The following is a 12,633-nucleotide window of genomic DNA, read 5'->3' as shown; positions in this document are numbered from 1 at the left end:
AGTAACCGAGAAGGGCTGGGCTTGGGGTTGTGCGCATATGTGTATCTGTGTGTGTGTGTGCGTGTTTGCGTGTGTGTGTGTGTGTGTGTGCGTGTGTGTGTACGTGCGTGCGTGTGTCTTAAAGGGGGAGGGTCGGGGAGACAGGTGAAATATGAAAGCGTTGCAGTTACAGGTCAGTGGCGCCCTAATCAGAAATAAGGAGTCAGGAGGGGATGGTGTGTGTAAGTGATGTGGTCGGTGTGTGTGGCCTTGTGTATGTGAGTTTGTCTGTGTGCATGTGAGTTTATGTGGCCTGGCCTACTGTGTGTGTGTGCGTGCGTGCGTTCATGCGTGCGCGCCCGCGCACGTGTGTGTGTGTGTGTGCTACATTTGTATATGTGATCGACCCTGCCCTACAATGTCTCTGTGTTTACTGTATGTGTGCTGTGTGGTGTCCACCCTACAATGTGTGTCCATGTGTGTGTGTTTGTTGTGAATGTGTGTGTGTGTGTATGTGTGTGCGTGCGTGCGTGCATGTGTGCGTGCGTGCGCGCGTACGTGTGTGCATTCGTGTCGGTCTGTACGTGTGTGCATACGTGCGCGCGCGTGTGTGTGTGTGTGTGCGCGTGCGTGCACGTGTCTGTGTTTGTGTGAATTCAAGGGAGGTTGTGAACAGACGATCAACGGTGAGTCTCTGAAGGCAATCTTAAGTTCTTCGGAGGAGTTGGCCTTTTCTAAAGTAGGTCAGCCGTGACTAATGCACCAGGGCGTCACAGAGCACCCAAGTATCTCGAGATGTCTGATGGTTACCCACCTCTTCAGCAGAGTACATCTAATGAGAAAGAATATGTTTGCTGGATGAGCATGCCTACAAGCAAACAAAGGAGGGATGAAAAATAAAGTAAGATGAATGGAAGGAATCATGTGGAATCATTTGGAATAATTTTAAATGACCTGAGAGATATTATTATTCTGACAACTTTGATTAATGGATAGGTGCTGTAATTGTAGTTTTCCTTCATGCCCAATGTTATTCTGAAGAGAGATTAAGAAAGGAGTAAGCTATCATGAGAAATATATGCTGTACTGCAGGATGTAGTCTACTGTACCATAGTTTTTTCACAACATGCTTTACGAAAGTGACTGCGTATTTGACCAATAAACTGACCTTGACCTTTAAGCCTGGATCTGCTGAAGAACCATCACAGAAATCACAAGAACGCCCAGTGACTATTGCTAAATTCAGGGAGAAATTTGATTTGCCAGATCATAGTGAGTGCAAAAAGGCAGAAAATGTAACAGACGCAGGTGGTACAGTAGATGAAAAAAAGGCCACTCTTGAATTCCGGGTCTTAAGGTGGAACATCCACTTTCATCGTAAAGGCATAAACTGTCCATCAAACCATGCAAGATCCAACACAGAAATCAAAACAATCAGCTCTGGGGTGAGGTGAACAGTCATACGTTACTTACAGCACTTAAATCAATGTTTCCAAAGTTGTTTTGGGGTTCAAGTACTTGTTACAGGTATAAAGCTATGCTTCAACCTGCTTCACCCTTTGTGCTGTCACACTAATTCAAAATGTGTTTCTTTGATTCTCCAAAATCGTGTGACATACGTTTTGTTATTAGTGCTGTACTGTTTGCTTTTCAATGGTAAATAAAATCTTTGCACTGAACCTCTGCTCCCAAACCATTTTATCTCTAGTCTTTCTCGCTGGACAAGAAAAACAAGGACACAAAACAAAAGGCAAGGTCTTCTCAACGATACTGTGCCAGGCACATTGGTCCCCAGGTCTCTTTAAATTCTCCTCTCCCCTGCTCTCCTCTTGTTGCAATATTGATGCTTTTCAACCAAAGCCAAGACCTCACTCTCCCACACCACTTGCCTTCTTTTCCCACAAAAGGGAGAGAGGCCATGGGGTTGCTGGATGCTCTGTCAAATAAAATATCACAGCAGGTTCACTCAGTATGGGACTGGGATTCATCCACCTGTAGATACACAGTTAAAAAGGCTGTGTGTGTGTGTGTGTGTGTGTGTGTGTGTGTGTGTGTGTGTGTGTGTGTGTGTGTGTGTGTGTGTGTGTGTGTGTGTGTGTGTGTGTGTGTGTGTGTGTGTGTGTGTGTGTGAGAGAGAGAGAGAGAGAGAGAGAGAGAGAGAGAGAGAGAGAGAGAGAGAGAGAGGGAGAGAGAGAGAGAGATGGCAACCACTCTTCTTTGTAATGTCATCTCACATGAGGATTGAAATTCATCCACCTTTAGATGTTTGCATGTTTGTATTATTATTCATATTTATTTCTATAAGTATTATTTCCATGAATCTACTGTTTGAATATACCCCCAGAGCTCTTCTGTACACATGCAGCTCATAGTTGACTCACACAGAATATTGCATGAAACAGGATGTAGTCCTTGCATGCAGCTTCAATGTTGGTCCAGTTGGTCTCCCTGGGTGGACTTTGCCTGTGTTGTAGTTTTATTGATATAAATCAGGGACAGCATAGTGTATACACTATAAATATTAGCCCCAATGTAGCCTAGTAACAACTGTAGTTGGGCGGTTGACGTGACACCTTGCTTTTTCGTAACATTGGTTAAAAACCTACAAAACTGTTATTTTTCCTTCCAAAAATAAATGTCAATGAAAGAAGATGTGGTAAATTATGTTTCATATTAGTCTTCGATGAGAAGAAACATTTTTGTTAAGATTTATGTAAAGGTTTATATGTCAAATATCCTGCGGTGTGACTGTTACATTAATGAAACCTGGAATATAATATATATAAAAATTAACCAACAACATTTTGAATAATGTATGAAGCATTTGAATGATTGCATAAATATAAACTTGAAACAAGTTCAATTTCGTAACACAAATTGCGTCCTGTGGGGTGACATGTATGTCAATGTTTGTGAACGGGCAGCTGCAAGGCCAACTACAAGGGTCTTGAAGACATTAGTCATTTTAGTCATTTTAGTCAACACTGTACATAATAGAACTTCTCCACACATTGCTTCTCTTTTTAACATATACCATCGACTGTACAGAATAAACCTTCTCCGCACACTGCTTCTCTTTTTTAACATATATCACACTGTACAGAATAAACCTTCTTCACACATTGGTTCTCTTTTTCTCTGTTTTATTTAACACCAGTGTTAATTTCGTCAGCTTTTTAAAATTTAGTCTCAGTCTTAGTCACAATGACGAAAATCAATTTTAGTCTTAGTCATATTTTAGTCATTGCCTTCCCATTTTAGTCTTAGTCTTAGTCTAAATGACGAAAATCAAAAAAGGCATTGACGAAATATTTTAGTCATAGTCATGGTTGACGAAATTAACACTGCCAGTCAGTACCTCAATTATTGGAGAGTGCCGTGGAAGTTTTAGGCGACTAGTAACCTCTTAATATGTCTTCATATTGCAGTGTTTCTGTCACACATGCTTAGGTTCATTTTATGGTGTCCTGTGGTGTGACTGCTCTTATAGAAGGAAAACAAGTTTTTTTTTTTTTTTTAATAAATGAAAACACATATTAATATTAAACACAATATCATTATCAAGTTAGCATGAGCTCAGATGTCAGTCATGTATACGAAAGGATTAAAGTGGCCATGATGCAGGGAATTTCCTGTGGTGTGACTTAATTTTCCTGCGGTGTAACATGCCTATGCCATGTGTTGATGCAGGACACATTTTCCCAAAAATGGCAAAAATTAGCCGAAATTCCACGGACCACTGAGCGTTTTTTTTTTTCCCCCAAATTTTTTCCATCCATTTTTTCAGGAATTGGAATAACTTTTTTTTAAATTGTGTTATGCCCTTATACGTCAACCACCCAGTTATAGAAAGTTACACTTTAATTTACTCCCCGTATTATTGTGTTGCACAATGTAACATTGCCTACACTGTACCAGTAGGTTAGTACGTTGTAACTATACAGTACAGTAGCCAATAATAGGTTTTATTAGTGCACACACTAAAACTGGACAAGGAAAATAAGGTGCTAGTAGAATATTGATGCAATGGTTCCTAAGAAACAGATTTTTTTTCTTGTTTTGCCCATTTCGGTTGTGCCTTTTTAATTTAACAGGAAGAATGTTACTGCTTTTGTCCTCGGCATACTTATCCTAACAGCCAGCTAAACCCTTCCTGAACATCAAGCACTCTGAAGACCGTTTGCCGTCCACAGGTTTATTGACGTGAAGAAGTGTAAAACTGAAACATACATACACGAAAAACATTACTATTGGAGCTACAAAACATAGGGTCACAATCATTTACCTCAAGTCCACACGTAGCGTGACCTCATATGAACTGCGAGCGAACAATCAGCACATCATTTCTAACGACAGCTTCGGCATTAGCAAATCTCCGCCCAAATAACGCACATCAACTGAAACAGCATAACGGGTAGAAATAAGAAATAAAACAGTAGATACATACCATCGATGCCATCACAAAGCATTTAAGAAGAACAGCAGCAATATTGAATTTGAAAAGAGCATTCATGGTCCAGGCGAACTTCATATTACATTCCACTTCCTGGCTACGGAGGCACACAAGGTCAATACTGAACCGAGAGAAACGTGAAAATTCTAATACCTGTTTTTAAGAACATTCAAATGAATTTCAGTACTCAAGTGGAGTTGCAAGGACAATACAAATAAGAAAAATATCCTTAAGAAAACTTCAACTCATTAATTAATAACTTCATATCAAAACACTCCCCGCCTGACGTGATTACGTCACTAAACAGTCCATAATTACTTTTACTTAAAAGTATCTGGCGGCAAAAGGAAAACTAGTTCATTCACTGGCCTGAGGAAAAGTGAAGTCCCTTCCGGTCTGATGATCTTCACTTCGACTTGGCGCACTTTCTTGTCTTTGCTCGGGAAGGTCTGCGTCACCAGTCCAAGAGGCCATTCGTTCCTCGATGTCTGGCTGTTCTTGAGCAGAACAACGCTCCCTGGCTGGATGTTGGGGTGCGACGACTGCCATTTCTTGCGGGCCTGCAGTGTAGGGAGGTACTGCTTCCTCCAGCGATCCCAGAAGGTGTTGGACAGGTGCTGAACCTGTCGCCACTGAGACTTGTAGAGGTCTGTCACTCCAAACTCACCAGCTGGGGCAGGAACGACGTTCGGCTTCTGCGTCAGCAGAGCAGCTGGTGTGAGTATGAAGGAGTCGTCGGGGTCAGTTGTCACAGGAACAAGTGGCCTGCTGTTTATGATTGCAGCCACTTCTGCCATGAAGGTGACTAGTACTTCATTTGTGAGCTTGTCTTTCAACTTGAGGAACATGGAGTCTAGAATTCTTCTGGCGAGTCCGATCATTCTTTCCCAAGATCCGCCGTAATGAGAAGCATGTGGGGGATTGAATGTCCATGTACAGCCTTGGTTTGACAGGTAGGTTTTCACAGCTGTTCTGTCAATGTTCGCAGGTATCTTCAATTCTTTGCAGGCACCTACAAAGTTAGTGCCGCGGTCTGAGCGGAGGTGCTTGACTGGCCCGCGTACTGCAAGGAAACGCCGGAGCGCATTGATGAAGCTGGACGTGTCAAGGGATTCTATGACTTCAATGTGCACGGCTCTGATGCTCATACACGTAAAGATCACGGCCCACCTCTTGCTTTGGGCCAAGCCACCCCTAGTCTTGCGTGAGGAAATGTTCCAGGGGCCAAACACATCAAGTCCGACACTCGTGAATGGGGGGTCAGTTGACAGACGATCGGCTGGCAGGTCAGCCATTTTCTGGACACTGAGTGGAGCCCTGAGCCTCCGGCAGATTACGCACTGGTGTATGATGCTGCTCACCTTTCTCTTCATGCCAACTATCCAAAGACCAGCAGCACGTACCGCTCCCTCCGTATAGTGGCGGCCTTGATGGTGGACATTCTCATGGTGGTGTCTTATGAGTAATGTTGCAATGTGATGTTGACCAGGGATAATCAAGGGAGTCTTTTCCCTCTGCTCCAGGCTTGAATTGAGCAGGCGACCTCCGACTCTTAGGAGGCCCTCTGAATCGATGAAGATATCCAGATCCTGTAGAGGACTAGCCTTTGGTATCTTCTCTTGCCTTTGGATGCACTCTAGCTCTTGGCCGTAGACTTCCTGCTGAACTGCTCGGATGATCACAGCTGATGCTTTGCTGCTTTCCTCAACAGTAGACTCAGCCTTGCAGTAATGCCACCCCTTACAAGCGCTCTTATCTTCGGGGGGTTTCTTGAAACGGCGGGCGATGTGAATGAGACGAGTGACTGCTCGTGTGAGTGATTTCCAAGTGGAAAATCTGGCAAAGCGCTGGGTATCAAGCTGTTTGGGTGAAGTTGCAGTGCTTAAGGCGGACACTAGAGGCCGGATGTCTGGGTCTGTGCCAGGGTCAACAAGATCATAGACATTTTCAGAGGTGTTGGGTTCTGCTCTGGACAGGAATTCCGGACCACTCAGCCAGTTGGTGTCTTTAAGGTGACCTGCGTGCACAGACCGTGTTGCGTGATCTGCAGGGTTCAGGTGGGTAGGCACATAGCGCCATTGATCTGGACGAGAAGATCTTCGGATGCGCAATACTCTGTTGCTGACATAGACGTAAAAACGTCTGCTCTCGTTGTAGACGTAACCCAGGACTACCTTGCTGTCTGAGAAGTAAGTTACGGCATCGAGGTGGAGATCTAGTTCTGTTGAGATCAGGTCTGCTAGCTCAACGGCAAGCACAGCTGCACAGAGTTCGAGTCTGGGCACTGTGTGCTCTGGACGAGGAGCTAGTTTGGCTTTTCCCATTACGAACCCAACCTGCTTGTTCCCATCAGCATCTGTAACTTTCAGGTAGCACACTGCAGCAATAGCCTGAACTGAAGCATCACAGAAAATGCACAACTCCCTTCTAGCAGCTGTGGATGGTGACAATTCAGTGTAGCGCCTGGGGATAGTCAGCTCTGACAGCTTGTGTAGAGAAATTCTCCATGATGTCCAGGCCTCCTCCATAGCTTGAGGAAGTGGGGCGTCCCAGTCGCCATTTTCAGCAGTGAGTTCTCGCAGAATGGATTTACCTCGGATCGTGACAGGCGCAACGAAACCAAGGGGGTCATAGAGGCTATTGATTGTAGACAAGACGCCCCGTCGGGTGTAAGGCTTCACTTCCTTGGAGACGCTGAACACGAAGCAGTCTGCTTGGAGGTTCCAAGTGAGCCCAAGGCTGCGTTGCAGAGGCACCATTTCTGAGTCGAAGTCAAGGTCTTTGAGGTCACTTGCGTGATCGCTGGTTGGGAATGCATCCATCACCTCTTTACTATTGGCCGTGATCTTATGCAGTCTCAGGTTTGACTTGGAGAGAACATCCTGTGTGTTTCTTAGAAGGCTGATGGCTGCTTCTACCGTAGGCAGGGACTTCAGCCCATCATCGACGTAGAAGTCACGCATCACAAAGTCTTTCACGTCTGACTCAACATGCACCTCGCTGGTTTGGACAGACTTGTGAAGGCCGTGGATGGCCACCGCTGGTGAGGGGCTGTTGCCAAACACGTGGACAGTCATGCGATAGTCCACTATGGCCTTGGACAGATCGTTGTCTTGGAACCAAAGGAAACGCAAGAAGTTGCGGTCTTCTTCGCTCACCAGGAAACAATAGAACATCTGTTCTATGTCGGCCGTGAAGGCGATGGCTTCTCTTCTGAATCGAATCAGTACCCCGAGCAGTGTGTTGTTTAGATCAGGCCCTGATAACAGCACATCATTCAGCGACACACCATTGTGTTGGGCGCTGGAATCGAACACCACACGAATTTTCTTGGGTTTCTTTGGGTGGTAAACGCCAAATGTTGGCAAGTACCATCGTTCTTCATTTTCGCTGAGCTGTGGGGCAAGTTCAGCATGGCCGTTCTGTAACATTTTGTCCATGAAGCTGAGAAAGTGGTCTCTCATTTCAGGCTTCTTCTCGAGGTTGCGTTTGAGAGATATGAGGCGTTTCATGGCTTGCGGTCTGTTGTTGGTGAGCCGAGGGCGTGGGTTCTTAAAGGGCAAAGGCGCCACCCAGCTGCCATTGGAGTCTTTACGTAGCCCTTCCTTCATTATCTCCATGAATGTGGCGTCTTGAATGGAAGGCGCCACATTGTTGTCATCCTTGGTCCGCCTGAACACGGTACACCCCAGGTGGTCGGCTTCACAGGGAAACTGGTCTTCACAGCATGTCAACAAATGGTTGGTTGTCTGAACGTCACTGAATTTCTCTTTAACATGAAACACATTGGGACATGGGGTGAAGAGAGTGGGGCGTGTCCCTTCAGCGATGTTTGTGTGAAACGTGCGGACTGTCAGCGGTTTGTGGACATTACCTAGGCAAACATTGCCGACAATGACCCAGCCTAGGTCTAACTTCTGTGCATAGGGCTGACTGTGAGAGCCATTCACCTGTTCGCGGACCTTATGCAGTCTTATGATGTCCCGACCCAGCAGGAGCGTAATGGGAGCTTGTGGGTCAATGTCGGGGATGAGGTGCGCGACTGGCTTTAGATGAGGATGATGGAGGGCCACTTCGGGAGTCGGGATTTCTTCTCTATTATTCGGAATGTCATTGCACTCTATGAGGCTGGGCAGTGGGACGTGAAGAGTTCCGTCTAGAGATTCCACTTCGTAGCCGCTGGCCCTTCTGCCTGAAGACTCCTTCACCCCAGCACATGTTCTCAGTGTGTACGGAGCACTCTGGCTCTCATCGCGGAACATTTCGAAGAACTGTGAGCGGACCAATGATCTGTTGCTTTGCTCATCCATTATTGCGTACAATTTGACTGCCTTTTCTCTCTGGCCAACCGGATACACTTTAACAAGGCATATCTTAGAGCAGGATCGATCTGATAACTCACCGCCACAAACTCCTGTGCATTTGTTGGTGACCTGACACGAAGACGAAGGCTCTCTCTCCTCCCCGCCGTGCTCAGATGCGGGGGCAATCTCTTGAGTCCCTGGTGGGGGTCCGGGGTGAAGTGCTGTGTTGTGTTTTTCACTCTTACACTCATCGCACTGGACGTTGACCTGGCAGTTCCTTGCTATGTGAGATGAAGAAGAGCAGCATTTAAAGCACACATTGTTTTCTCTTAGAAGTGTCTTCCGCTCTTCTATGGGTTTTCGACGGAATGCCCGACACGTGGTCAGAGGATGGGATGTTTTGTGCAATAGACATAGCTTGTCGTTGTCTGGTTTTGATGGGGGTTCACTGGTGTCGGACGTGGTCCCATTAGACACCTCTGTTTTGTGGACGCCAACAGAGATATCTTGTTGTCGGCTTGGCTTGATTTTTTCAGTCTTAGCAGCCTCGTCGGAGAGCGTGAGGAAGTTGAAACTTGGATCGCTCATCATGCGAGCCTGTTGGGACACAAAATCAACAAAATAGGCGAAGGGAGGATAAGACACCTCTTCCGCCTGCTTGTAGTATGCGCCCACAGAGATCCACTTCTCCTGCAGGCGAGGCGGGAGTTTTCGTACTATTGGATTGACGCCTCTCGCCGTATCCAGAAAGGACAGACCAGGCAGGTCGCCCTCTGCTTTAGCAGCTTCAAGCTCCATTAGAAGATCACTCAGCTTCGTTAGCTTGGCACCATCGCGAGTAGTTATTTTGGGGAAATTTTCAATGCGTTGAAACAGGGCGTTTTCTATAGCTTCAGCCGATCCGTATGTGTGCTCAAGCCTGTCCCATGCCATAGCTAGCCCTGCCCCTGGGCGATGGATGTGTATTGCTCTTATTTGTTCGACTTGTTCTGCAGAGTCTTTCCCAAGCCACTTGAGTAAAAGATCTAATTCCTCGCTTGGTGTCAGATTTAGGCCTCTGATTGCTGTTTGGAATGATCGTCTCCAGGCTCTGTAGGATTGGGGTTTGTCATTAAACTGGAGTAATCCTGTAGACACCAGCTCGCGGCGGGCGAGGTATCTTACAAAATCATTCATGTGTGAGCTCTCATTATTGCAGTTTGTATGAGTTTGATGGTGCTGTGAGGGGTGTGGGCTACCTTTGTTGTGGTTAGGCGAGACAAAATGGCGTGAAGGGCGTTCATCATAATGTCCAGGTGTGAACTGGTGTATAGGAGTGCCATGTTTACCATTGCTCCTGATGTGTGGGGCACAATCCTCTTCCCGGCCCCTGCTAACTGGCTCGTGGGAGTCTCCCTTCACACCTCCACTAGGCTGCTGGGGGGTGAGGATAGGTGGAGGGGAGCCATTTTGTTGTGGCACAAAAGGTTTGGCAGTGGCTTTAAAAAGAGGGGGCGGCGGTGCTGGCCTCATCTCTGTGTCACCATTGTCATTTATCTGCAATTCAGACACTCTTTCTCTTAGTTGGTCAATTACATATTGTTGTGTGCGCTGTGAGGCCACCATAGGAACAGGTTCGGTGCGTCTGTGAGAACTGTGTGTCTCATTTGTGAGTGAATCACTGACCTCTGAGGCTGCCTCCAGTGCCTCTGCTTCGGCAATGGCTGCAGCAGTTTCCTTCCTTTGATTAAGTAACTCCATGGATGCTTCCAACTTTGCTTTTTCTACTTTCAAATCCCTCTCTTCTTCCGCATATGCCAGACGTGCTTTAGCCGCTTCGGCTTTTGCTCTTGCCTTGGCTGCTGCTGACCCAGTCAATGACGCACCGGAACGAGAGCTTTCTGCGCGGGAGCGCGTTTTCAGGGATATACTGTGGAAGCATTCGTCTGAAACAATCTCGGCGGCGGCGTCCTTGGTCTGCAAGGCACGCGCTGATCCTTTCTTACTCATTTTCTAGTAGCTACGTGACGAGTTGCCAGCCTGCACTGTGTTTTCTTGTTCGCTTGATAGTCGATGTTTTACTGTGCTGTCCTCGGCATACTTATCCTAACAGCCAGCTAAACCCTTCCTGAACATCAAGCACTCTGAAGACCGTTTGCCGTCCACAGGTTTATTGACGTGAAGAAGTGTAAAACTGAAACATACATACACGAAAAACATTACTATTGGAGCTACAAAACATAGGGTCACAATCATTTACCTCAAGTCCACACGTAGCGTGACCTCATATGAACTGCGAGCGAACAATCAGCACATCATTTCTAACGACAGCTTCGGCATTAGCAAATCTCCGCCCAAATAACGCACATCAACTGAAACAGCATAACGGGTAGAAATAAGAAATAAAACAGTAGATACATACCATCGATGCCATCACAAAGCATTTAAGAAGAACAGCAGCAATATTGAATTTGAAAAGAGCATTCATGGTCCAGGCGAACTTCATATTACATTCCACTTCCTGGCTACGGAGGCACACAAGGTCAATACTGAACCGAGAGAAACGTGAAAATTCTAATACCTGTTTTTAAGAACATTCAAATGAATTTCAGTACTCAAGTGGAGTTGCAAGGACAATACAAATAAGAAAAATATCCTTAAGAAAACTTCAACTCATTAATTAATAACTTCATATCAAAACAGCTATATTAATCCTTAAAGGCACACTGTGTGAGATGTTCCGTTGTTTATTTCCAGAATTTATGTTCTCCATTCACAAATGTTATCTTCTTCATGAATACCACCACCACCACCAAATTCTAAGTATTCATTATGGGAAAGTTGCACTTTTCATACAAGAAAAGGGGGATCTTCTCCACGGCCGCCATTTTGAATTTTCAAAAATAGCCATTTTTAGCTGCGAAAATGACTCTGCTTGGACTATGCTAGAAAAAAAATTGTTTATTACTTAGAAAACTTTCATGTAAAGATCAAATTTGGCAATTGGCAGCCCAGTTTCAATGAGCAGCATAGTTGCAGTACCCTTTTTGACCATTTCCTGCACAGTGTCCCTTTAAAGTAAACATACAGTAGAGGGATCAGGTGCTGTAGTGTTCCAGCTACAGTACATGAGCCCTCGGAAATTCTTGAACAACAAGTTTGGATATTTTGTGTTTCTTGCACAATGGTCTTTCTTGCACAATTTCATGAAGTAATGGAGTATAATATTTACTTTGTATAGGCTATATAGCCTGAGTTGCCAGTGTGTGTGGCAACAGTGTGTCTGGAGAAACGGTGTGAGTTCAGAAACAGGTTGCTTCGGTTCCTCCTTAATTGGTCCTGGTGGTCAGGTAAGTCACAGAAGCCAGTGCTGTGTTTCATTTCCCCTTTTAATTAGCAGGCCTCAGAATTGCCTCTCAAGCAAAGGAAAGAAAAGTCCATTTCACAAAGCTGCCATTTATTTCCCTGACCTGATCGGGGGGAAAATATCAACCAAAAACAAGTGCAATGATTACTAAGGTTAGATGCCTGGACATGCATAGTATATCTTAAACAAAAGACAGAAAGTAAGGCAAAAGCCTTCAGAAATAGCTACTATGGCATATTTATACCAACGAATGGAAAATGTTGGCAATGAACAACTTTAAGGTCTTTCTGGGCATACTTACCATCTGGCGCCTATACTGCAAAGCTGGTTCAGGAGTAAACCAGGTTAAGTTGCCTGGAGGATGGAGGATGGTTTACCTCTTAACTTATCTGTACAGTGTACAGTGTAATGGGAATGGAAATCCTGTCTGCACATACAGTACAAAACTTGTTATACCCTCAGTGCTGCAGTGTTAATTGAAGACTTACAGAGACTGGGGCCAGATGCAAATGCAAACAAGAAGTTGTTAAATTGACTCTCTGAATGTCAAA

General features: G+C 45.3%; 1 protein-coding gene across 2 annotated transcripts; it reads right to left on the bottom strand.

Moving 5' to 3' along the window:
* Positions 1–4,113: 4,113 nt before the first annotated feature.
* On the bottom strand, positions 4,114–11,362 carry LOC134459725 (uncharacterized). Of its 2 annotated transcripts, none has more exons than XM_063212119.1 (2): positions 11,138–11,362; positions 4,114–10,909 (listed from the first exon to the last, which is right to left on the bottom strand). In XM_063212119.1, exon 2 carries the CDS (start codon positions 10,723–10,725, stop codon positions 4,753–4,755), a length of 5,973 nt encoding a protein of 1,990 aa, XP_063068189.1. In that variant the 5' UTR covers positions 10,726–10,909; positions 11,138–11,362; the 3' UTR covers positions 4,114–4,752. The 2 variants fall into 2 exon arrangements, 1 of the variants encoding a protein (XP_063068189.1); XR_010036869.1 differs by having other exon boundaries at positions 4,164–4,198; positions 4,427–11,362.
* Between the last annotated feature and the right edge of the window lie 1,271 nt (positions 11,363–12,633).

This window comes from Engraulis encrasicolus, chromosome 12 (genome assembly GCF_034702125.1).
Source record: "Engraulis encrasicolus isolate BLACKSEA-1 chromosome 12, IST_EnEncr_1.0, whole genome shotgun sequence".
In the NCBI taxonomy this organism is placed as follows: Eukaryota; Metazoa; Chordata; class Actinopteri; order Clupeiformes; family Engraulidae; genus Engraulis; species Engraulis encrasicolus.
This window is presented reverse-complemented; position numbering and strand designations above follow the sequence as displayed.

Excerpts from the sequence above, each read along its gene's own strand:
- LOC134459725 (XM_063212119.1), bottom strand. The coding sequence starts at position 10,725 with ATGAGTAAGAAAGGATCAGCGCGTGCCTTGCAGACCAAGGACGCCGCC.